The sequence below is a fragment of the Hyla sarda genome, chromosome 6 (assembly GCF_029499605.1).
Source record: "Hyla sarda isolate aHylSar1 chromosome 6, aHylSar1.hap1, whole genome shotgun sequence".
Lineage (NCBI taxonomy): Eukaryota > Metazoa > Chordata > Amphibia > Anura > Hylidae > Hyla > Hyla sarda.
The window spans coordinates 200,516,169-200,543,475 of record NC_079194.1 but is presented as its reverse complement, the minus strand read 5'-3'; the positions used below and the strand labels follow the sequence as shown (position 1 = coordinate 200,543,475).

At 42.3% G+C, this 27,307-nt stretch overlaps 1 protein-coding gene across 1 annotated transcript in view; it reads left to right on the top strand.

Moving 5' to 3' along the window:
* The window catches only part of LOC130276601 (polycystic kidney disease protein 1-like 2), a 264,668-nt gene that overhangs the window by 98,723 nt on the left and 138,638 nt on the right, over positions 1–27,307 (top strand). The window contains exons 3-7 of the mRNA XM_056526192.1: positions 19,951–20,184; positions 20,466–20,630; positions 21,347–21,526; positions 22,228–22,338; positions 24,759–24,906. Coding sequence (XP_056382167.1) covers positions 19,951–20,184; positions 20,466–20,630; positions 21,347–21,526; positions 22,228–22,338; positions 24,759–24,906 — 838 coding nt within the window. The remainder of the gene's footprint in view (positions 1–19,950; positions 20,185–20,465; positions 20,631–21,346; positions 21,527–22,227; positions 22,339–24,758; positions 24,907–27,307) is intronic.

The window sequence follows — 27,307 nt, the reverse complement described above, 5'->3', positions numbered from 1 at the left end:
AAAAAAAAAAAGTCCCAAATTCCTACTTTTTTAATACATTTTATTAAAAAAAAATAATAAAAAATGTATTAAAAGTTTTTTATATGCAAATGTGGTATCAAAAAAAGTACAGATCATGGCGCAAAAAATGAGCCCCCATACCGCCGCTTATACGGAAAAATAAAAAAGTTATAGGTCATCAAAAGAAAGGGATTATAAACGTACTAATTTGGTTAAAAAGTTTGTGATTTTTTTTAAGCGCAACAATAATAGAAAAGTAGGTAATAATGGGTATCATTTTAATCGTATTGACCCTCAGAATAAAGAACACACGTCATTTTTACCATAAATTGTACGGCGTGAAAACGAAACCTTCCAAAATTAGCAAAATTGCGTTTTTTGTTTTAATTTCCCCACAAAAATAGTGTTTTTTGGTTGCGCCATACATTTTATGATATAATGAGTTATGTCATTACAAAGGACAACTGGTCACGCAAAAAACAAGCCCTCATACTAGTCTGTGGCTGAAAATATAAAAGAGTTATGATTTTTAGAAGGTGAGGAGGAAAAAATGAAAACGTAAAAATTAAATTGTCTGAGTCCTTAAGGCCAAAATGGGCTGAGTCCTTAAGGGGTTAAAGGGGCAGCTATATCGATGACTGGCTGGGGGCAGGCCCAGAGGGGGGGGGGGGTGTTAGTCGGTGGCAGCGTCGGATGGTTGGAAAACACTGGCTCCTAAGGTCAGAGGATGTCACTTTGCGAAACTACTATGAAGCGAGCGCAGGAGCTCCTGCGCTAACTTCATAGCCATGCCATAAATGAACAGCACTGCACGCTGCAGCGCTGTGCGTTTATCATGCAAATTGTTTTAATAATACCGGGCAGGAAAGCAGGAGCTGGGAAACGGTCCACACTGGGACAGACGGGCAGGCAGATGGACAGACAGACAGATGGGTGGCCAGACAGACAGACGAGTGGGTGGCCGGACGAGCAGGGCTTCCAGGACTTGGCACTGTATGTGCCCTGCCCCTCCTCCTCCACTCAATGACGCGGCAAGGCAGGGGTGGGACAGTCACGGCATGTTGATGCTGCCATGCTGTCCCCACCTGTCCCAGGTCCTGATGCCACCAGGCCCTCCTGCAGACTCCACTGCTGCCAGACGAACAGGTCTGGTATCAGCGGCTGTCATACTGATCAATTAACATGATGGCATCGCCGGCCATAATGTGAATGTGACAAGGGGGCCCAGTCGCAATGGCGACCGTTGTGACCTCTATAGCTATGCTACCTGTAAGCCCTGGTCCCGTTACCAGGGTTTGAAGTGTGCTCACAAGCTAAACACGCTTAATACCTGGTGGGTCCCGGTTGCTATGAGCAGCCAGGACCCACAGTTAATTCCGGACATTGCTGATTGGACCAATGTCCGGCATTAACCCTTTAGATGCCATGATAAAATTGAATTGCGGTGTCTGAGTGCTGGGGGTTAACGTGCCGGTTAGCTCACCGGAGCTGATAAGGACATCCACGGCGAGTTCAGCCGAGTGAACAGTGGGACGGCCCCTACCTGCCTCCTTGCCTTCTGATCAGTGCTCTGATAAATAATAAATCATAATCTCTAATAAACATAATCACATGCGGTACCGCCGCGTGCATAAATGTCCGAACGATTACAGTATAAGGTTTGTTAAACCACACAGTTGATGGTGTACACGTAAAAAATACCAAAGTCCAAAATTGCACATTTTTGGGCACTTCATATACCATAAAAAATGTATAAAAATCGATCAAAAAATCCCATCAAAACAAAAATGGTATCGATAAAAACTACAGATCACTGTGTAAAAAAATGAGCCCTCATATAGCCCCATATGCACACAAAAAAGTTATAGGGGTCAGAAGAGGACATTTTTAAGCATACTAATTTTGGTGCATGTAGTTATAATTTCTTTAAAGAGTAGCTCCCACCATCTTTTTTTTTTCTCTCTGTCCCTACCTGTTGGTTATCTCTCCCTAACACCCTCCCTGCCTTTAAAAAATGTTTTCCTACCTTCCAAATTGAATTTTTCATGGCCAAAACGCTGCTCACTCTGCCTGAGCAGGAAGCCGACTTCCACAGCAGGCGCGACGTCACTGAAACCTGCTGGGCGCTGACTTCCGCCCTTACCTAGTCTATGCAGCGCCCCCATCGGGAGATGAGTGGCCAATCGCACTGCACGCTGTTCCGAGGTCTCCTCCTCCCTGTTTCTCACTGCATGTGCTATCCAGCAAGGAGGATTATAGGAGCTTTGCCCAGAACTGCCGTGCAAAATTTGCTGCCGAGACCCCGGACCTCAGATCAGACTTACCCCAAAAGTACATATACAGTCCTGGAGAATCAGCGCGGCACTGAGATTCTGGCCAGTGAGCCAATGCGCGCAGCCCTGGCATTCACAGTGCTCGGTCCCACCTGTCTGATTGACAGGCAGGGAGCGAGCGTAGGCTGACTGAATTCAGATCGATTGCCCAGCTGGGATCGGTCCAAATTCAGCAGTGACATCACAGCAGGCTGCAGCTGGCCACTAGGAGGGAGACCCCTAGTGGCCGGATTTCAAATGGAAAATAAAATATTTTAAACACAAAAAAAGTAATTGATGTATATTAGAGATATTCTGTAGTACATACGTACTACAACATATAAAAAAAAAAATTCAGGATGACAGTGCCCATTTAAAGTAGTAAAAAAAATGAACCCTACATAAATTGGGTATTCTTGTAACCGTATGGACCTAACAAAGATAAGTTGTCTTTTTTACCAAAAAGAGCACTGCGTAGAAACTGAGTTTTTTTTTTGTTTCGCCGTAGATTGTGTGGTGAAATGTCTGATGTTATTACAAAGTACAATTGATGACGCAAAAAACAAGCCCGTACATGGGTCTGTAGGTGCCAAATTTAAAGTGTTATGATTTTTTGAAGGGAAGGAGTACTCCTCTCTAGACATCTTATCCCCTATCCAAAGGATAGGGGATAAGATGTCTGATCACAGAGGTCCCGCTGCTGTGGATCCCTGCAATCTCTCCTGAGTCATCACTGCATGGAGCTAAGTTTGCTCCGTGTGTGATGACTCACGATACAGGGGCAGGAGTATTGTAATGTCATGGCTCCGCCCCTCATGACATCATGCCCCACCCCTTTAATGCAAGCCTATATGGAGGGGGCATGGCAGCCGTCACGTCCCCTCCCATAGAGCTGTGATGTCACGATACTCCTGCCCCTGTATCTTGAGTCATCACACACGGACCAAACTTAACTCCGTGCAGTGATGACTTGGGGGGCTTCAAAAGAGATTGGGGGGAGGGGGTCCCCAGCAGCGGGACACCCGTGATCAGACATCTCATCCCCTATCAAAAATGTAATTGCTAAAGATGTGAAAAAAGTCCACTAGGGGTCTCTGTCTCTTTAATTTTGCAAACAAACTCTGGTATCCAAGTCTTTTTGGTACTAACAACTAGATATTTTAAACCTATTATTGTAGAGGTGGTGTGGTTATCTCTCTGCTCTGCTCCCTCCTGTGCTTCAGTGCAGTATATAATCCAGGTTTCACCCCTGTGAGATCCAGACTAGATCCAGACAGCCTGCAGTGTTTTCAGTAGACATTTCCATGCACACTGACAAGCAATACAAGGTGCTAAATTATTATTTATATGCATAATTATTCCTCTTTGGTTATTTTATAAATGTATATTTTGTGTATTTGCGCCATATAGGTTCCACATGGCTGCTTTAGGGTTAAAAAAGCATACATTTTGGGCACAAAGCTTTGCAAATGTAAAAGTGTTTGTGCAAACCTCATGACAAGGCAGAGGGAGGAGGGAGAAAGGGAGCAAGTTTGTTATGCTCCTGAGGAAACGCCCCCCACCTTCTTCCAAGAAAGGTGAAAGAAGAGTGAGAACAGTAAAACAGATCAAAAGGTATTTTACATATGAAAACATGTTTATTATTATGCATACAGGTCTTAGGGCATATTACTACACTAACTTCAGCTTTTCTTTTCATTTTCTTACTAATGGCATTATCACATTAAAGGGGTTATCCAGGGAAAAACTTTTTTTTATATATCAACTGGCTCCAGAAAGTTAAACAGATTTGTAAATTACTTCTATTAATTTTTTTTTATCCTTTCAGTACTTATGAGCTTCTGAAGTTGAGTTGTTCTTTTCTGTCTAAGTGCTCTATGATTACACCTGTCTCGAGAACTTTCCAGGGTAGAAGCAAATCCCCATAGCAAACCTCTTCTACTCTGTGCAGTTCCCGAGACAAGCAGAGATGTCAGCAGAGAGCACTGTTGCCAGACAGAAAAGAACAACTCATCTTCAGCAGCTGATAATTATTGTAAGGATTAAGATTTTTTAATAGAAGTAATTTACAAATCTGTTTCATTTCTGGTGCCTGGAATACCCCTTTAATCTATACCATGCAACCCTTATGCAGAATATGCAGTACAGCAGTTGAAGAAAGTAGATTGAGCTGACTGACCAGCCTCATGCTGACCGCATCTGTCTACCATCACTTCGGAACGTTTTAAGTGATTTTCTAATAAAGAGGATGTTTTAATCTCCATCGGGTGAGTGCAATCTACTTTCTTCTACTGCTGTACTGCATGTGCTATTTTCTGGACATTTATTGGCATCCCCAGGAGTTCTTTCATTCATACATCCCTGCGCTGTTCCTTTTCACATGCTGTGTATTCTCATTAACCCCTGTTAGTCTAGCAGTTGTGCCTGCCCAGCTTCTCTCAGCCTATGTTTACTTATGCAAAATATGATGTAGCTTCCTATGTAAGAAAAAATAAGACCCAGATGGGCCACTCATGGTTACCGATGTTCTAATGCTTTGAGTAAAGGTCATGGCTATGCTTTAAGCATGATTGAGGCATATTTTTTAAGAGCCAGCCTATTGGTGGTTGTAGTACTGATCCTCCTCCAGATTTACTCTTACAAATTTCTCTTCAAATTTTGTGCTAATTCTCCTCTAAGCAGAAGATAGCAGATTTAAAGAATGTCCTGATCAAATGATTCCTCATCAATTCCTCACCAATTCCTTAGTGTGAGCATACCCTTATACTTACTCAGTCCCCATGGATACTGCTAAACCTGGATCTGCTCGTGCACTCAGCCTCCAGAAGTGACGTTCCGCCACTTTTGGTGTGTGCTCCACCAGGGCTGCAGTAGAACACACCACTGAGCCACAGGCAGTTCCCGCCTCCTCGCCGTGAGATTGGTGCTCCGATGTTCCAGTCAGCTGTGGCAGGCTGGAGCAATCGAGCACTAATAACACTGATCAATCCTATGCTATGGCATAACATTGTTCAGTATATGCAATTTAATTATTGCATGTTATAGTCCTCTATTGTAAAAAGGAAAAAATAAATTTTAACACTGAATTGCTGGTGTTACCCCAAGTTTTTCATTTTCAAAAGTGGTAATGGGAGAAATTGGGATACAAATTTTGGAGGGCTTTTTCTCCTAAGTATAGAAATACATCCACATATGGGGTAACATGCTGGCAGGCGCACAACAAGGCTCAGAAGTCCTAGAGGTCTGTTTGCATGTGAGGCCTATGACATATCAGTAGCTGATACAAATATTCAGACAAAAATAAACCTTATGCTCTGCTTCATCATTCTGGGATCACTCAACTTGTGACCCAAAATTGTTGCCTGGAAATTTGACAGGGTTCATGAGAGAGAACTCTGTTCGCATTTGAGGCCTATGTTGCTTACATTTATCCTAAGGTATTAAACTACGGAGCGCATCCTTTTGTTTTTTATCTCTCTATGTTGCTACATATCAGTAGCTGACGGTTACGTACATTCAAAGGAAAATAGAAAAGGAACACCCACATGTGACCCCATTACAGAAAGTAACCCCCTGAGGAATGTGTTTAGGGGTGAAGTGAACATCTTGAAGGCACGGGTGTTCCCTAAATTTATTTTCCAGGAATGGATCAAGTGTAGTTTGGTGAAAATAAAAATTGCAATTTTCCTACTGATATGCCAATTATGTAATGAGCCAGAGTATAGCCAAAAGTAAAAATTATGCCCGACCCAAACCCTATGCTCTGCTTCATCATTTTTTAAATGTTTAGTGTGTGGCCGTCCCTAAACTATTGCCTACAAATGCACATACTGATCAGGTGGGGGAGAGCTCTGCGCATATAAGGCAACATGTAAACCCCAAATGCTAATGACTGGGTGACCCATGATCCATTTTGGGAAAACTCAAGAGGTGTTATTAGGGGTATTATGTGAAGTTTTTTTTGGGGGGGGATGGGGTTTAAAATTTGGAAGACGATGTACTATAGACAGGTACATTGGGGTCAAATTATGAGAAATTAAAATCAGGGAAAAGGATTTTAAATTTAGTACTCTATGGAAGTGTGGTACTCCCTGAAGCAATTGTTAATGCAGAGGCCCGGATGATCGGGCATGTATCACATTGAGTGATGGTTTCCTTCCTCATCCCCCTCCTGCGACACAGTCTGCATTTTTTTCTGGGACCATCCCTTCTTTCCAGTATTGGGGACCTCACCTGAAAAGTTTCACGCCATACCTCGCCTGCTTAGTGGGATTATATTAGAGCTTATGAGAGACTCATCAATAGAGACCTCCATTTTAGGGACATAGACCTCCCAAAGTGATTGATGACCAGCCTGATTTTGTATAGGCAGTCATACGGGGGATCACTTTTGGGAAGATATGCTGCATTATCAATATGATGCAATATAATGCTGTTTATAATGCAAGCATTTCTGTATGGCCTCAAAATGGGGATGTGTCATGGCCATACTGTAGAGTAAGGTCTGGTAGAGGATGTCCCCCCACCAGTATTCCCTAACACTGTTTTTTTTTACTAGGCCCATGTGCATCACGAAACCCAAATACGTCCTCATCTAGCCAAAAAGAAGCCGGTACGTGCCGACAAACTGTTGGGAGGACAGATTTGTCTAAATTATTAAAACAGTCAATTTCAGTGAATCCGACAATGTCAATCTGGATTCCTGGGTTGCCAACAAACGCAGGAATCATGGGCTCATAGTCCATTGGCACAGTCCAGATAAGTTTACCGGTAAGGGGGGGGGGGGGGGGTTGGACTAGTACGGGCATCAGAGTCTCTAGTACTAGTATGGGGCACTGGTTCATTAGCGTGGAGGGTTTGTGGCCTCGCAAGGTGGCATCTCCATCGCCTTCTAGGGGGCTCATCATCACTATTTGATGCTTTCTGTTGCTTTCAGTGTCAGAGAGCATCATGGCGTACGCCTCCTAATAAATTTTTACTAAATAAAAATGTAAAATAAAGTTTTGTAAATAAATAAATAAATAAACTTCTGGCACAAAAAGCCCTGCACCAAAAAAAGTGGCTACTTAATCAGCTAATCAGTGGTGTGCATCACTGATTAGCACTTGGTGGCAGCAGGGGGCATAGAAGTCAGTGGAAGGGCCAGCCACTTAGCCCAGAACAAACTAGTAGAAGTAGTGAATTACCGTCACAGCTCTACTTCCACTTATTTCTCTCATACAGTCCACATAAGCACAAAGAGCCTGGAGCGTGGGGCGACAGTGTACCCAGACAAATCCCGGATTGGGTGCTCAATCCCAACAGGAACAGTTCATGCAAATCAAGCTTGTATAGAAATTCAGGAGGCACTCACCATGGGAATTTGTGCAAAGAAAGGGTTTTCTTTATTGCATCGTGCAGTAACAACGATAAAAACGGACCAGTGTGGACGCTACACAAGGCAGGTAACCGCTATTTCACACCCAGTTCTTCAGACCACTCAACCCAGAAAAGTGGCTGGAGGCATGAACACAGAACCCCACAAAAAAAAAAAAAAAACATTAAACGAAAATGTAATAAAAAAAAAAAAATTTGAAAAAAGCACCTGCCTAAACCCTCCAAAAAACGCTGATCAGTGGTCAGAGCAGGCCATACACAGGGGTAGGTTTCATCCAGACAGCACTGGACTGCTGCTGGTGGCACAGAATGCTAAGCCCCAAAAAGGTGCTAAAAAAAAGAAAAATATAAGCACTTGTATCCCCAAAAAAGTGCCTGCACCCCAAATAAATGTTGATCAGTGTTACTGCACTGATCAACAGTGGGGTAGGCGATTCGCTAACAGTGGCCGGACGCTCTTTTACAGGGCAATGGGTCTAGCCACAAAGTTAGCTAGAAAAAAAAAAAAACTGCGCCCCCAAAAAGGCTGGGGGCAGGGGGCAGAGCGCAGCACGCCTGTAGATCCCAGATCACACAGTGGAAACTGCATGCTGCAAGAAAAAAATGTATATTTCTTTTAACCTGTTGGGGATGAAGGGCATACCTGTACAACCCTTCGCCCTCTCCCTTTCTATAATGCGGGGCCTTTCTAACAACGGCCGGGACCCGTGGCTAATAGCGCTTGGCATTGATCACGGTGCTGTGCACTATTAACCCTTTAGATCATCGCCACGTCTAAAGTGAAACTAAACTGCTGCCGGTTAGCTCAGGGGGCTGTTCGGGATCTCCGCAGAAAAATTACGGCATCCCGAACAGCTGTAGGACACGAGGAGGGTCCCCCTACCTGCCTCCTGGTGACAGATTGCCGAATGACTGCTCAGTGCCTGAGATCCAGGCATGAGCAGTCAAGCGGCAGAATCATTGATCTATGTTATCCTATGGGGTAACAAAGATCAATGTAAAGATCAGTGTGTGCAGAGGTATAGCCCCCTATGGGAGCTATAACACTGCATAAAAAAAAGTTAATAGAGGTCATTTAACCCCTGTCCCTAATAAAAGTTTGAATCACCCCCTTTTCCCATAAAAAAAAAAATAAATAAATAAAAAAAAACTGTGTAAATAAAAATAAACATATATGGTATCGCCGTGTGCAAAAAAGTCTGAATTATAAAATTATATTGTTAATTAAACCGCACGTTCAATGGCGTACACGCAAAAAAAAATTCCAAAGTCCAAAATAGCGTATTGGTCACTTTTTATATCATGAAAAAATGAATAAAAAACGATCAAAAAGTCCGATCAATACAAAAATGGTACCGCTAAAAACCTCAGATCACGGTGCAAAAAATAAGTCTTCATGCCGCCCCGTACGCGGAAAAATAAAAAAGTTATAGGAGTCCGAAAATTACCATTTTAAACGTCTAAATTTTCGTGCATGTAGTTATGATTTTTTCCAGAAGTATGGCAAAAATCAAACCTATATAAGTAAGGTATCATTTTAATTGTATGGACCTACAGAATAAAGATAAGATGTAATTTTTACCATGCAATTTTGCGTGGAAATGGAAGCCCCCAAAATTTACAAAATGGCGTTTTTTCTTCAATTTGGTCCCACAATGATTTTTTTTTTCCGTTTCGCCGTAGATTTTTGGGTAAAATGACTGATGTGTTAGGATTCGGCTAGCTGGATGTGGATCCTCTGTGTCAGCGAGGGATTGGCGTGAACCGTGTCGGTGGACCGGTTCTAGGTTGCTACTGGTTTTCACCAGAGCCCGCCGCAAAGCAGGATGGTCTTGCTGCAGCGGTAGCAACCAGGTTGTATCCACCGGCAACGGCTCAACCTCGCTGACTGCTGAGAAGGCGTGGGACAGAAGGACTAGGCAGAGGCAAGGTCAGACGTAGCAGAAGGTCGGGGGCAGGTGGCAAGGTTCGTAATCAATAGCAATAGCAGAAGGTCTGGAACACAGGCTTTGGACAACACTAAACGCTTTCTCTGGCACAAGGCAACAAGATCCGGCCAGGAAGTGAAGGGGAAGTGAGGTTATATGGACAGGTGCACAGGTGGAAGCTAATCAGACTGATTGGGCCAGGCACCAATCATTGGTGCACTGGCCCTTTAAATATTAGAGAGCTGGCGCGCGCGCCCTAAAGAGCGGAGCCGTGCGCGCCAGAACGTGACAGCCGGGGACCGGGACGGGTAAGTGGCTTGGGATGCGATTCGCGAGCGGGCGCGTCCCGCTATGCGAATCGCATCCCCATCGTGAATGTCAGTGCAGCTCTCCCGGTCAGCGGGTCTGATTGTGGCGCTGCAGAGAGGAGAAAGCCGCGAGCGCTCCGGGGAGGAGCAGGGACCCGGAGCGCTCGGCGTAACATGATGTCATTACAAAGTAGAATTGGTGGCGCAAAAAATAAGCCATCATATGAATTTTAGGTGCAAATTGAAAGGGTTATGATTTTTAAAAGGTAAGGAGGAAAAAACGAAAGTGCAAAAAACTGAAAAAAACCTCTGTCCCCAAGGGGTTAAACCTTTGCCTTCCCAGCCTACATCTGTCCCTATCAGCTAAAGTGCTTGATAGCACAGAATACCACTGGATTCTTTTTTACACTCAGGAGGGGAGATGGCAAATCGGGGCTCCGTTCTGGTCACAGCACACGCAGTGTGGGATGGGCAGGGCCATCTTCAACGCGGGGCAAAGGGGGCAGCTGCCCTCCTGCATCCTGTCATTCCTGGGGGCCCAAAGCAGCTGGCCCTTTAGCCCCACGCTAAAGCAGCTAGCCGCAGCTGTTCAGGTCACAATTCTCTTCAAGACACAGAATTTTTCAGGCAGGAGTCCCCCCTTGCAGTCACAGGCCCTCCCATCCGCTCATACTGTCGTAGACACGGAGCGCTACACTCTCTCCAGCAACACCGCCCGCCCAGATGTGGAGCGCTCCATCATCTCTAGCAGTACCCTTCTCCTGCTCCCCCCGGACGCGGAGCACTCCATTATCTCCAGCAGTGGCCACAGTGGTCCCCCCCCCCCCAGTCCCACAGTGTAAGCAAATATCCCCCCCCACCCCCGCACAATTCCACAGTAAAACTGCCCTGCTGCCTCCCTACAGTTCCGTCCCGTTACTGTGTTAACGCACGCAAGGCTTCCTCCAGGCACTCGGCAAGACAGCTCCCTGTAAGTGCATCAGCGGCCCCTTATGTGAGGGGTTGGGAGGGGAGGGGGAATTAAATATGTATATATATATATATATATATATCATATATATATATATATATATATATATATATATCTGGTGTACTATATCTGAAACGCTGATATATATACCATGCATGTGTGAGAAATATCTCCTGCATCTTTAGTCACAGTATGTGTTATTGCAGTGTTAGTCAAGGTATGGCAGTATTGTTGTGTTCTGGTATGGCATTGTTATTTAGTCACAGTATGACGATATTGTTCTGTTCTGGTATGGTGGTGTTATTCAGTCACTGTAAATTCGTTATTGTAACTGTTTTGGTATGGCAAAACAGTCACGGTATGGTGGTATTATTCTGGTATGGCAGTGTATTTAGTCACGGTATGGGGTATTGTTCTGTTCTGGTATGGCGAGCGGCGGTGACTGGAAAACCACTGGTCGTACAGTACGCCCCGCGTTCTTAAGTACCAGGTCGCAAGGGCGTACCTGTATGCCCTGCATCCTTAAGGGGTTAAAAAATAAAAATGTAAACAATAATAAACATATGTGGTATCACCGCATGCGTAAATGTCTGAAGTATAAAAAAAATAATGTTACTTTAACCACACAGTCAATGGCATATACATAAAAAAAATACCAAACTTCAAAATTGTGCATATTTGGTCACTTTGTATACCATAAAAGAATCATACACAGAAAAATCCCAAAAGATGACCCAACGTTAAATTAGCATAATACACAGAAAAGTACATACGTTTACGGGTCACAAGGTACTTTACTGATACAAAAATAGTCATGAAATACACAAAAATTATTAATAGCAGTAAAATGGATATGGAGGTACAAGAGAAATTGACAAGAACTAAAGACGGGGCTAGGAAATTACATGCAGCATAAATACAGGAAATCCAATTATGATCCCCATAGTTTCACGTGGTTCATGCGAAATATTAAGTACAAGGTGTATCAACAATGGTAAATGCTATCAGATACAATATATAAACATAAGACAACAGTATGCAAGTACACGGAAGGGAGAGAATAGCATACCTCGTCACACGCCAAACCCAACGTTTCGCTATTGCTTCATCTGGGGCATGATCCTGATCAGAACTAACCTCTTATTTATATGGCACCAAGACCAATCATCTGCAGCTCTCTGGATCAGCTGGTAACAGCGTAAAGAAGCCGATACATGTCGGCGTCATAAACATGGTGCCGACAGTGCGGATGGACTTTCAGAATGCCCATTTAGGACGTCAGAGAAAACTACCCAATCATAGATGCTGTAGAGTTGGTCACGTGATATGGCCATCGTTCAGTCACATGATGTGGGCACGTGATCATGCAGCCGAGCGGGGGCCGAGGGAAACTGAATGCCTCCGAGTCACAAGCCGACACTCACATCAGTGCTGCCCACTTCCCCCCCCCCCCCCCCCCCCCATTGGGAGGGCTCAGGCAAGCAACAAGTAGATAGTTACACCAATAAAGAAGCCAATTACTGTGCAACCGAGGGATATGGAGACCGCAGAACACTGTAGTGGACACAATAATAGCGGCAGCGGTCCTCTGCAGGTTCTGATGAAGAGGGGGTCCCGCCCCTCGAAACGCGTTGTTCCATTTGCATGCTCAAATAAATGGTTTGTTATTTTTACAAGTCTGTTCCCTGCCGGTTATTTCTATTAGCCAGTCCACACTAAGAGGAGAGCGCCGCTGACTCTTCCATACCTTGGATTCTACCAGACCGTTCTTCACCAGCTCCTCCACATACCACTTATTGTGGAAACAAGTGATCTGTGGTGTTGTGCTCATAGTACAACACCCAAAGGTGAGCAAACCTCCACTTACTTTTTCATTGCATTTCTTTTTAAAGGATAATTACGCCTAGATGCGCATTGGTCTTTCTGGTTTTTGTCTTTCAAATTGCTCTTTTTGATGAGATGGGATGGATGTGCTGAACTGGCGTGTAAAATAGTGTTGGCAGCAGTACTTTTTCTATATAGATCTGTCTGGATGTAGCCTTCATCGTCCACCTGTATCTGGCTATCAAGAAAATCGATGTTAGTACGACTCATCCATACGACACATAAACCTCTCTAATTCTTTACATGTCCGCTGCCAGATAATCAAAATGTCATCGATGTAGCGACCCCATGATACTAGTTTATCAGAGTGGGGCGCTACATGCGATGAAAACAGGGTCCTTTCCCACAACCCCAGGAAAAGGTTAGCGTATGAGGGCGCACAGGCCGCTCCCATCGCTGTTACCCGCAGCGGTAGGAACGGTACCCCCTTAAAAATAAAGAAATTGTGGGTCAACACAAAAGTCAAAAGATCCAACAAAAACTAACTTATTGGGATTGATATTGTTACTCTCCAGAAAGAACTTTGTGGCTGCTATTCCCTGTGTGTGGTGGATATAAGTATATAAATACTCCACATCACAGGTTACCAGCAGCATAATAGGGTCTAAATTAATCCCCTCTAGTTTCCTAAGCACATCATTGGAATCTTTAAAGGGGTACTCCCGTGGAAAACTTTTTTTTTTTTTTTAAATCAACTGGTGCCAGAAAGTTAAACAGATTTGTAAATTACAATGGATAGAGAAAGGTAGTTCGGCACAGCTTGGTTGGTGATCCCTGGGTAGTTAGCACGGTAGCGGCATGTACTTTAGAAGCAGGTGGTGCTCAGACTATACAAAAGGTAAATCGAGATATAGTTGCAGATATGTAGAAAAAAGTCGGTCACTCACCAATCTTCTTATTTCAGCAAAATTCTTTTATTTAGCACATACTTACAACCATGTTGCCCAGAGAGAAGACATAGATGGTAACAAACGGGGGGGGGGGGGGGGGTGTACCACTGAGAGGCGACAATGCTGTTTCGCACTGAATAAGTGCTTCAAAGGCCCGTTTGTTACCATCTATGTCTTCTCTCTGGGCAACATGGTTGTAAGTATGTGCTAAATAAAAGAATTTTGCTGAAATAAGAAGATTGGTGAGTGGCCGACTTTTTTCTACATATCTGCAACTATATCTCGATTTGTAAATTACTTCTATTAAAAAATCTGACTCCTTCCAGTACTTTTAAGGGGCTATATACTATAGAGGAAATGCTATTATTTTTGGATTTCTTTGATATCATGACATCAGTGCTCTCTGCTGACCTCTCCTGTCCATTTTAGGAACTGTCCAGAGCAGGAGAAAATCCCCATAGCAAGCATATGCTGCTCTGGACAGTTTCTAAAATGGACAGCAGAGGTCAGCAGAGAGCACTGTGGTCATGACATCAGAGAAATCCAAAAGAAAAATAATTTCCTCTGTATTATACAGCCCATAAAAAGTACCGGAAGGATTAAGATTTTTTACTAGAAGTAATTTACAAATCTGTTTAACTTTCTGGCACCAGTTCATTAAAAAAAAAAAAGTTTTCCACGGGAGTACCCCTTTAACCTGTTCAAGGCGTATGCATCCCTGCATCCCGAGTCCTTAAGGACGTAGAGCGTATGGATACCCCCGTGGGAATTCATTCAGCAGGCATCCCGGCACATCGCCGAGGGGAGTCCTGAGAGCCCCCCATGTCGGCGATCACAGGAAATCGCATGTCAATTCAGACATGCGATTTTCTGCTATTCCGGGCTGATCGGCTCTCTGGTGACCCGATTGCCTGGAAAAAAGGGATGATCGGAGCTGTCAGTGCTGCAGCCTCCTCCAATCCCCTGCCATTAGTCAGCAATGAGTGCTGACCAATGGCAGTTGAAGACGGGGGGTTGCCATGGAACCCCCCCCCCCCCTCTGCCCACCCCTGGATGTCGGGCAGAACGGGGGGAGAAGATGGCAGCCGGTACCTGCAAAGAAGATGCCGTGGGGACGGCCGATCGTCGGTGACATCAGCGGAGATCAGCGGCGCAGGTAGGGAGGCGACGGCGTGGAGCATCAAGGAAGGTGGCAGTAAAGCGATCTTTACTGCTGCATTGCTAGTGGTTGCCAAACTGCAACTCCCAGCATGCCCAGACTGCCAAAGGCTGTCTGGGCATTCTGGGAGTTGTAGTTTTGCAACATCTGGAGGGTCACAGTTTGGAGACCACTGTTACAGTGGTGCCCAAACGGTAGCCCTCTAGATGTTGCAAAACTACAACTCTCAGCATGCCTAGACTGCCCAGGCATGCTGGGAGTTGTAGTTCTGTAACATTTGCAATTTTCATGAACATTTTGAAAATTGCTGCTATACTTTGAAGCCTTCTAAAGTTTTCAAAAAGTAAAAATATGTTTATTTTATATTGTATTTGTGAATCAATATATCATTTATTTGGAATATCCATTTTCCTTACAGGTAGAGAGCTTCAAAGTTAGAAAAATGCAACATTTTCTAAATTTTCATGAAATTTTGGGATTTTTCACCAAGAAAGGATGCAAGTAACAACAAAAATTTACCACTAAAATAAAGTAGAATATGTCACGAAAAAACTTTCTTAGAATCAGAATAATCGGTAAAAGCATTTTAGAGTTATTAACGCTTAAAGTGACAGTGGTCAGAATTACAAACAAATGGCTCCGTCCTTAAGGTGAAAATGAGCTGCGTCCTTAAGGTGAAAATGAGCTGCGTCCTTAAGGGGTTTATGTATGATGGTAGAAGTTAAAAAGCTGTAAATGAAAATCAATAAATTTGCATACCGGTTCTGTAAGTGAGTTGGATCATGATACTGTAGGGCATCCAGGTGGTGTCTTGCTATTCTTATGAATTTTGGGTAGTAAATATATTGTAGGTACAGTGGGATGTTGTATCACTAAGCTGTCAATCTGTTTTTGAGAAATTGTATCTCGCAGATTCCAAAATAAGTATTAGTTCAGATCTATAAGACAGTAAAGGGTTAAATGTCAAACGTTGACAGCAAGTATTATCCTGTAACTGTCACAGTGATTGGCCGTAATATGGCTGCCGATTATATAGGGCTGTGACATCACAGGGGTGGCTGGCTGCTGATAGGCTGCATCCTGCATGTGAATCAGGGTCGTCCGGCCTACCCTTGTTCCCGCCTTCCCATGTTTCCTTTCTTGCCCCATGTCCTCACATGTGGATCCGCCATTTTAAATGCCCTGGAGGCTGGACCGCACTAAATGGAGTTTAATTAATGAAGCGATTTGCGCAATAGAATCACGGCGATATTCTCATTGAATTGAATTTTCCATTAAATTTGTAACGAATTCGGATTCATCAGATTCAATTAGCTCATCTCTACTATCTATTAAGGAGCACTTGCCCTAAAAGAGCAACCCTTACACATCCCTATGAATGCAATCTCTACTCCCTAAATATGTATCCCAGAAAATAACCAGGAGCTTAATGAGGACACTATAGCCGTACGGGCTATGTATAGGTATAAATAAGAAGTGTGCAAGTAACCCTAAATAGCAATAGAGGGAAGTAGCAATGAACCAGGGAGAATAAAGCAAAGACAAAGAAGCCAAAAAATGGAAGGGCTCAAGAAATATGGCTATGGCATTTCAAATGAAACAAGTGAATGTCAGTTTATTATTAAGTCCTCCTGGTAGCTGGGACCCCAGTCTATAAATCCATTTAGATTCCTTACCAAGGATTCTTTTATCCCAATCACCTTTTTGTAATGATGGCGGTACCTCAATCCTAGATGCCGAGCGCACAAGCGGATTGGGCTTCAGGAGAATCCATGGGGACCAAGTAAATATAAGAAGCATGTAGGGGAACGGCGGCATAGCCATAACCTCCACTCCAAGGGTTAGGACACTGATAGCCGAGAGTGGCCTATCTGGGTCTCGTTTTTTAGATAGGTAGGTGCATCTTATTTTGCATAAGGGTCGCATGGTATGTACTTAGCATGTATATAGTGGCTCTTTGTATACCTGTTTGTTGCTTTCCCATGACATGTTTACAATATTCTAGTCAAACCCTGTGTACCAATACTGTCCATTTTTCCCTTGTGTTTTCTTAATCCAGTACTGTGACTGTTCCATAATTGTCTCCTGATGAACCTATATGTTCGCATTGAGACATGTTTTGAATTAAGTGAAAGTGGTTCTGTGATGAATATTTTTCCTGTGAGCATATTATTGAATTTGTGTATTAGCTATATTAATAAGTGTATTGTGGAATTTTCTACATTCTTTCTGAATATTGTTCCCAGCTGGGGGTTTGTGTTGTCTGGTATTAACAATTATTTTTATGGATTTAAATAAAGGTTACATTTTAGGAACCAATTGATTTGTTGAAGGTAGAACCTCCCCTGAAGTTTGCCCAGTTTATATATATATTTCCCCTGAAACTAAATTTCTGAGTGGAGTATTTCCACTATCTTATGCTTCGAAATTCTGTTATGTTAACATGGCCTTAGAGCCCTGAATCTTTTATTGTGCCATCTACAGAATCTTATAAGGACTCATATTTTACAGGACCAATGATACACTTTATTTTACCATAAAATATACTATAAAAGGATTGTTTGTGACGTGGAAGTAGGAAAAAAAAACGCAATTTTGCTAATTTAGAGTGTTGTTTTTTCCCGCCATTCAGTGTGCGGTAAAATTGACATAAGGTCAGTACAATTACACTGATACCCAATATGTATAGCTTTCATATGTTTTACTACTTTTAGAAAAGTTAAAAAAAGCCTGCCTCCCTGTGCAAGCATTAAAGGGTACCTCTCATCAAAAAAACTTTTGATATATTATAGATTAATGTATGCAGAATAACTTTACAATTGCATGTTATTAAAAAATATGCTTCTTTCTATTTAATTTTCCACTTTGAAGAAATGACCACTAGGGGTCTCCCTACCAGTCCTGGCAGCAAGCATTTCAGACTCATGCTGGAGTCCTAAACACTACGAGCTGCCAGTCTGCTTTGTTCACAAAGGAGAACACTCAGAGCTGCCAGCCTGCTTTGTTCACAGCCTATTTGGCTGTGAACAAAGCAGGCTGGCAGCTCTGAGTGTTTAGGACTCCAGCATGAGTCAGAAATGCTTGCTGACAGGACTGATCGGGAAAAATACAATAGAAAGAAGCATATTTTTCATTAACATGCTATTGGAAAGTTATTCAACATTCATTAATCTAAAATATATCAAAAGTTTATTTGATGAGAGGTACCCTTTAAAGGAGTACTCCATCCCTAAACATTTTATTACGTAACCTTAGGCACAGTACCCCAGTTATCCGATGCACAAACCAAACTCTGCTCTGTGCCGGATGATGAATGACCCGGGCGCCACACCCCCTCTATTCATGTCTATGTACTAGCCATCACGCCCCCTCCCATAGACATGAATGGAGGGGGTGTGGTGTGACATCATGAACACGGAAGCTCCAAGCTTCTGTGTTCAGAATGCCGCGGTGCCAGTATCCAATTGCCAGCCCCCTGCGATTAGACATCTTATCCCCTATCCTTTGGATAATCTGTGCATGACTCTGAAAGGGATAATAAAAAGGTGTGGAGCTAAAAAAGTTCCCTCTTTCCAAATGGCAGCAAAAGCCTGACACCCCAATGGAGGGTCCATTTTATCATTGACATAGGGCTCTCTCTTTCCAATGTATGCCACTGGCCATAGAAAACATTTTCAAAAGTCAAGGGGGCGCAAATGCCACCATAGTAGCACCTTATATCTTGCATTTAAGAGGGAAATATTGATAGAAATTTAACCCTATGGGGTAGCTTTTCATGAGATGGAATAGTCTCACTATATGTACATATCACTATTATAAATATTATTATGATTATTAAAATTATTTTTTTTTAAAGGGAAAGACTGTTCAGGGTGTTGTCAACAGTTTTTTTGCCACTATCTTAATCACCCCAGAGCAGTAACAGAAATATAGCTATATGTCCTATGGCACATTTGCCTTATCATGCATTTCAATTAAGATCTCATCTAAATAGCGGCAATTACAAATTAGCTCACAAGATAACAGGGCAATAATAATTATAAGGAAAATGCAAAAAAGTGATAATACAGGTTTATTGAGCAGTAAATGTTCAGAGAACATGCTGAGTCTGTGATGCAGACCCCCCCCCCCCCCTCCCCCCCTAGCCAAAGTATTCTAGGTTGTGCTAAGACTTAAGATAAGATACTGTGCATTAAATACTGCGGAAGCAGTAAAACATCTGCTGGCCCCTCAATTATGACTCTCTGAATATCAGAAGATCTGACAAGTGCAGTTATGGACTCATACACAATGTTATATTATGGATTCAGGTCTTAAAGATCAGTAATATGGTGCCCTCCACCCATAGTCTCCTAGGTGCTTGATTTTATGAAGTGATGATCAGGTATTTTATTTTTTTTCATGGATCCATACTGGAACCGTGGGGAAAAAACTTGGCATATGCTGCTAATACTGCTGTATGGGGTGTGAGCAAACACAGAATTTCCCCTAGAATACAAATTAAATATGAGAACAAAATCACATGTACAGTATATGGCATATAAGAAAAGGACCATTAATGATGAGGTTGGATTGATAAGCTTTTGAAAGCAACCTTTACCATCTCTTGCTCACCAATCCAATATCAATGCTAAGACACAAAGTTTGTTTATTGTTCTGTTTGCCTGCTAGAAGTACCTTGTTTTGATCTATCATTGCCATAATGACATAGGGACAAACATAAGAAATTTGGCAGGATTATCTCTAGTCACCACCTGTGAGAGGAGAGGATTACAGTCTTATCTTCTCCCAACCACACAATACTGTATAGTAATTAGAGCTGCCCTCCTCACTTTTACAATTGTGCTTCTGAGCGGTTTTATGGATGGCTGGTATTGTGTATCTACCAGAATAATACCATCTACAATTTATTCTTCTTTTTAAAGCCTGGTCAAAACACAATGGAGCAGAAAATGGTCATTGGTGGAGTGACATCATCCATCACTGTTTAGGTAATAACAGGACTTGTGGAAGGTATCATTCTAAAGAAGAAGTGAACACAGGCAGCACCATGTTGGCTCCTCGGTGTAGGACATGTCTCTTATTTCTAACTTTGGTTTGTCTTGCCTCTGTCATCTATGCAGATTCCACACCTTGCTCCAAGTACCAGGTACCCTACAACAAATCATGCTATGAAATTGTTCGTCTTGAACGCACCTTCCAAAGTGCCCAGTCCTGGTGCGAGAGAGGAGGAGGGCATCTGGTTTTCATCAATAATCAGGGGACACAGGATTTTTTAGCTGAACGTCTGTCTAAGGAGGTTGATTGGTGGATTGGCCTTGTTCGCAAGTCAGTAGAGCAGGTCGACTCAGAAGAAGGTATATATATTTTTTTTAATCATTTATACAGTTTACTTTTGAGTATCAGTGTGTTACCTTAATAAAGAATATAGGCATAAAAGGAAGTAGCAAAGATTAGACATTTCCATGCCCTGATCTTCAGATTACCTACGGGCATGGCAATGTCTATTCTTTTTTCTTCCACGTACATTCTTATAGATCAAATGATGGCTAAGATTTTATAAAGGGGTACACACCTCAATGTGTTTTATACATATAGACTTGTAGGTAACTGATCATTTAATCTTTTCTTGGGACAGAATCAGTGACCTGGCTAGATAGGTCTAATGTGACTTATAGCAACTGGGCTAGCCAAGATTCCTCTACTAGCAATGGGAGATGTGGCCACCTAAAGAAAGACTCTGACTACCAGTGGGGAACAACAGAAAACTGCAGCCAGGAGTTGAATTTTATTTGTGAATTTGGTAAGTGATTTTTCACAACATATTGGATCAGTGGTGGGACAAGCTTTGTAATGTTGCCCACTACATGGGTTTCACAGTGCTTCTTTCCCTAACCTTCTGTGCAATAACTTGCTGATTTATTATATTATATTAATATTAGCTTTGTTTAGTGGCAACCTGTATTGAAAAGAAGCTATTTAAGAAGCTTTAGGAAGACTTTTTGTCATTGATAGTTTCTGCTAGCACATACTAAAGCATTAAATTGTATTACTTCACATCATGGATGTGCATACTTCTCCTTTTAAAAATGCTTGGAGTCTTAACATGTGATGTGAGATACCCAACTACTCACAGATGTAATTTGTACCTTCTGGGCCCAACGTGAAATCTGCAACAGGGTCTGATGTACCAATTATAATAATGGTCTCTCATGGGGCAGATGGGCCACCTTGGGCACTAGGGCCCTGGTGCGACTGCTACCTCTGCACCTCCTTTAGCCATGCTCCTGCAACTGCTGCCACAGAAGTTGTTAACGTAGCCTTAGTTTATTATGTATGCATAATAGCCAAATAACTCTAATGTTTGGGTAGTGGAACTAAAAGCAATGCCATTATCACAGCTAGCGTCTCAGCTAAAAAAAAACAACTATTGAGCACCCTTTGTGCTAAGTATATTGACTGACCTTCGCTCAGATGTAAAGTTCTTTTTGGATTTTTTTTTACACTTTATTATTATAGAGTCTAGTCATACCATTGCCTGTGATAATCAGAATGCGACATTACAGTGCGGGTCAGGGGAAGTGGTGCAAATCAACAGCAGTTTCTATGGACGGAAGAGCCCATATTTCTGTACACAGGGTAGTGATTCAGTTACAACAAGTGGCTGCGGCTGGAAAAGTGTTAGAGAACAAGTTGCAGGTAAGACTTGTCATATTGTACCATATCATCTTTTTTATTGTATTTATACAGAAAAATCCATTCACCGAGTAGGAATAAACATATAAATTCTCCATTTAATGCCCCCTGCTTAACCCAACAAGAAGTCCAAGGCCACCTTAAAAACACTATATACACAAGTCACTGGGTCTAGATGGCATCCACACAAAGTTCAGTAGGAGTCCTATTTGTAATATTTTGAGATTCTGAAGGAGATTTATCAAGCTCCATAGTAGATTATTTTTGCTTAAAAAGTCGCATGTACTTGCGCATGTGCAACTTTTCTATCCATTCTGCGCCTTTTTGAGTTTTACTTATTTTAACACACATTTCTGAAATCTGCTCACGTAGTAATTTTTTTTTTTTACTTTGCAGTGGTCATGTATTTATCAAATGCGATTGTCACCCGATGCGTTGCCAATCCTAGATCACAGTGTTCCAATTTACAAGCTGGATCAGCTAAAGAATATAAACTACAGAAGAATAGTGCATGTTATACAACTTCATACATCTATTTTTTATTTTATTTTCTTACATGCTCAATAATAGCCTTGAGGGGTTGTTCACATTTCACAAGCCATGTTCTTACGATAAGCTTCTCACAGTTGTCTCAGTGTTGGGATGCCCAAATATTTCCTGTTGTGAGGAGAGCCCCACTAACTGATAATGTTGTTCTCCATAAGGTCAGTGTCATGGGCTTCAAGCTTGTCAAATTGCCACAGATACAGCACAGTTTGGAGATCCCTGTCCTGGGTCTGGTAGTTACCTATCTGTTTGGTATAGCTGCAAGGAAGGTAAGTTGTATGCTTTAGTATATTAAAGGAGCAGCATGTCTATACCCCCCCTGTAGCAGAATGTTTATTATCACTGCATTTATCAATGGAAAAATGTAACCAATATTATCACCATGTCTGATAGGCTAAAAAAAAAAGCAAAAGTTTGCAGAAGATCTTTTTTAGACCTATAAGTTTCAAGATTGAGCCACTATGAATCGGACTTGTTCTTTCAGTACATCCCACAGAGTCTTAATTGTAATGTTCCCCATACCATTCCTAAAAAAAATTTGCCGAGTGAAAGGGACATAATTCAGCTGAGATAGCAACTGGCAATCGGGAATACTTCTGCCATAAATGGTTACACTTGGTCTGCAACAAATGTTTAGGCACTGTAGGTAGTACATGACAGAGGAAGATCCACATTAATGCCAGGACACAAGCTTTCCCAGCAGAATATTGCCCAGTGCATTACACTGCCTCTGCCATCTTGCAATTGTGGTGCCATCTCTTTTGCAGGTGAGCAAACCACACACGTTCATATGGAAATAAAAGAAGAATATAATGTAAATCTTCAGGCTAAGCTACTTTATGTCATTGCTCCATAGTTAGCTTTGTAGGTGCTTTTGCTGTGTGGACATTTCATCATGGGCACTCTTCAGAGCATGGTATCATGGTGGGCCATGTTTTTCACTTAAAGGAGTAGTCCAGTGGTGATTCAGTGGTGAGCAACTTATCCCCTATCCTAAGGATAGGGGATAAGTTGCAGATCGCGGGGGGTCCGACCGCTGGGGCCCCCTGCGATCTCCTGTACGGAGCCCCGACAGCCCGCGGGAAGGGGACGTGTCGACCTCCGCACGAGGCGGCGGCCGACACGCCCCCTCAATACAACTCTATGGCAGAGCCAAAGCGCTGCCTTCGGCAATCTCCGGCTCTGCCATAGAGATGTATTGAGGGGGCGTGTCGGCCGCCGCCTCGTGCGGGGGTCGACACCCGCTATCTCGGCGGAGAGCCGGGGCCCCGTACAGAGAGATTGCAGGGGGCCCCAGCGGTCGGACCCCCCGCGATCTCAAACTTATCCCCTATCCTTAGGATAGGGGATAAGTTTTTCACCACTGGACTACCCCTTTAATCTATCAATGGTTATAATTTTATGGCAGAATGGTAAATTTATAAATATAGATATGTGTATAGATGTGTATGCATATTTATATATATATATATATATATATATATATATATATATGTATATATATATATATACACACACACACACACACACACACACACACACACATATACACTTCTGTCCTGCATATTCAAGCTAGGGCTATATGGTGACTTTGTTTACAGGACATGAAAGCTGCATTGTGACATAGCATCTCATTATTGCCAATGTGGTTGCAATGTGCAACACAATGTAGCCAAAAACAGCAGTTGTACAGACTCCATCACTGGTCACAAGTGCAGGGAAATTCTTCTCCTTATTTTTTTTTTTGTTAAAGGGGTACTCCGGTGAAAACCTTTTTTCTTTTAAATCAACTGGTGCCAGAAAGTTAAACATATTTGTAAATTACTTCTATTAAAAAATCTTAATCCTTCCAGTACTTATTAGCTGCTGAATGCTACAGAGGAAATTCCTTTCTTTTTGGAACACTGATGACATCACGAGCACAGTGCTCTCTGCTGACTTCTCTGTCCATTTTAGCAACCATGCATAGCAGATGTATGCTAAGGGCAGCATGGTGGCTCAGTGGTTAGCAGTTCTGCCTTGCAGTGCTGGGGACTTGGGTTCAAATCCCACTAAGGACAACAATAAATAAATAAAGACTTATTATTATTATTATCATAACATCAGCAGAGAGAACTGTGCTCATGATGTCATCAGAGAGCATTCCAAAAAGAAAAGAATTTCCTCTGTAGTATTCAGCAGCTAATAAGTACAGGAAGGATTAAGATTTTTTAATAGAAGTAATTTACAAATATGTTTAACTTTCTGCCACCAGTTGATTTAAAAGAAAAAAGGTTTTCACCGGAGTACCCCTTTAACTATATAATATAGTCGCACGACAGGTAGTTTATAAGCAAGTTGCTCAAATATTTTGGTCAAGTAATTTTGATGTGATTCACTGTTGTTCCGTATAGCCCTAGGCTAAAGCAGGACTGTAAAAATGGAAAGGATTACTACCCCTTCTGTAAGACAGGCCCCATAGCACTAGGACAATGCTGCTTCTTGTGCATTGCACTTTGTATTTCCAATAGCTTGATATTACGCCAATATGTTTTCTGTTACTGAAATTAGAAAATAATCATAAGTGAATTCACATCTAAGTGGAAGGAATAAATGAATCTGCTGAGACCCAGATATTTCAATAATAAGATAAGTAATTCATATATTATACTGACTATTGGTGATATTATTCTTTCTTCTTTCTATACAGGTTTAAGGCTTGAGCTACTTGATAAATCCTTTGTGTTTGAAAATGTAACTCTTACTATCAAATGGCTTTTGTCTGAATATACTGGGAATCTGTCCTGCATTTTAAGTACAGGTGATGGATACACTATTGACCCCTATCAGCCGGATAAGTAAGTCAAATTAAAATATGCAGCCCAAGTAGCTGAAGCTACTATGTGAATAATATGTGATGTCATGTATTAGGGTTGTGCAATGCTTTATTCTGAATCAGTTTACAGTGATCCCTCAACTTACAATGGCCTCAACATACAATATTGTAACCATTGTAACTTGAAACCAGACTCAACATACAATGCTACAGACAGTCCAGATCTGAAAAACATGTCAATACCCGTAAGAACTGACCAATCGGGATGGACATATCACTGGTTCAACCCCTGTATTCCTGAAGTGCATGCACTGACTGGCTGTCTAGTAGCGCCCCCTACAGTACAGGGAGGTATAACATGTTATGTACTACCCTTTACCTGTACCAGGGATAGCTGCTTCAGGTGGGGGTGGCTCCATGTTACTTTTTTGGGACACTGCGCATACTGTACAGGACCCTGAAGAAGCTCCTGTCTTCTACATAGACAGGGATTTACAGCTCCCAGCAGATCTTTCTTGTTTTTATATGTAAGGACTTGCTTTAGCTATATTAGTTTTCTACTTATTTTTCTTTAATCCTCACTTTTTCCTGTTTTTTGGATGACATTTTAGGGGCTTCAGAACCAATTACCAGGTTTCCATAGAGTTATGGTCTCAACATACAATGGTTTCAACATACAATAATCATCCTGGAAACGATTAATATTGTAACTTGAAGGACCACTGATTTGAAGTTAGATGCATGTCAGGCATACATGGTCATGTGAAGTCTTCTTCCAATAACATAAGTGGTCACATATAAACCTTTACCCCAGTTACAGCACATTTATCAGCACTCTAGTGCATATAAAGATTACAAGATTATTATGTTTGTACTTATTAAGTTTATTGCCTCACTAGTTAATATTTGGCAATAGAGATATAAGCACTCTTACCTAATGAAAGCTACAATCCTCAACATTGAAAATGCAACAATGGGCATTTTATAATAGTAGTATTATACAAAGCGAGAATGTAGCTGGTGTCGCTAAAATCTGCAAATGATGACATTTTCAAGCACCTAGCAATCTGTGGCATGGGGGTGGTATAAAAGCCAGATCTAAAGCAATAGGTTTCAGCCACATGAAACCTCATATATCTGGTCAGTACAGTATGATTGTCCAATGCCTCCTGTTTGTCGATGTGCCAGTTATCGCCACTTGCTATGAACTGAGAGCAACAGAATCCATGAACTGAAATACCTTGGTTTAACCCTTCAGCAGATCGCTATATGCATAGCCCGATATGTCAGCACTGTTCAACATTGTGTGTTCCGGTAGTTGGGACACCAATAGCGAACTAGAATGATAGCCGGAGGTGCAAACAGGTGAACCTCTCCACGGATAGATAATCAGGTTAGAAGAATGGCACTAAAAGATCCATTCAGTACTGCAAGTGAAATTGGTTGTTACATTTGAAGCCTAGAGTGTTGAATAGTGTCTACACAAATCGTCAGAAGGCACTTGTACAACATTGGGTTACGAGACAGATGTCCAGCTACAGAGCAAGATGTCAGTGGAGGTCTACCCTCTTCATTGATGAGATAGGCTTTTGTCTCGGAGGCAATGATAGCCAGAAATTGGAATGCCACACCAGTCATACTACCAGAATTATGGTGTGGACTAGCATAATGTATAGCAATAATACCCCTCTAATCTTCATTCCAGGTACTCTCACCATAATATTGAATTGGTCATGGATCCAGTGGTAAGGCCATTTCTCTCAAAGCGTAACTCCAGAATTGATCTCCCACTTTTTCTGCAAATTCTGCTCTGCATACTCTGAGTAGTTTGATTGCAAAGGCACCGTTCTGTGCCAAGCGAGTGCTTTTGTGCACAAGTGATTTTCTATTTAATAGGATTTGTGCACAGAACTCAAAACTGTACTGTCCAACGTGGCCTTCGTCTTTCCACACTGAAATTTTCAAAAAGGGGCGGGAATGCAATGCTGGAGTTATGCTTTAGGTGCTCCACACTATCAGAAAATTTAGGGTGCCATACAGCCAAAGCATATGGGCCCTCCCACTTACCAAAAACCTAAAAACTTCAATTTTTAATTCTGGACATATCTTTGCCTGTCTGCAGCCCAAATAAGTCGCTGAATTAAAAGCCAATATATGACCAGATTTTGGCTGAAAAAAAGGGCCTGATGCTTAAAACCTCTTAAGGACCCAGGACGTATGGGTACGTCCTGGGTCCCGGTCCTGCAATATAACGCGGGGTCACACGGCGACCCCGCATCATATCGCGGCGGACCCGGTGTCATAGTGAAGCCGGGACCCGCCGCTAATAGCGCGCGGCACTGATCGCGGTGCCATGCGCTATTAACCCTTTAGCCGCACGCTCAAAGCTGAGCCGCGCGGCTAAGAACTAAAGTAAAAGTGCC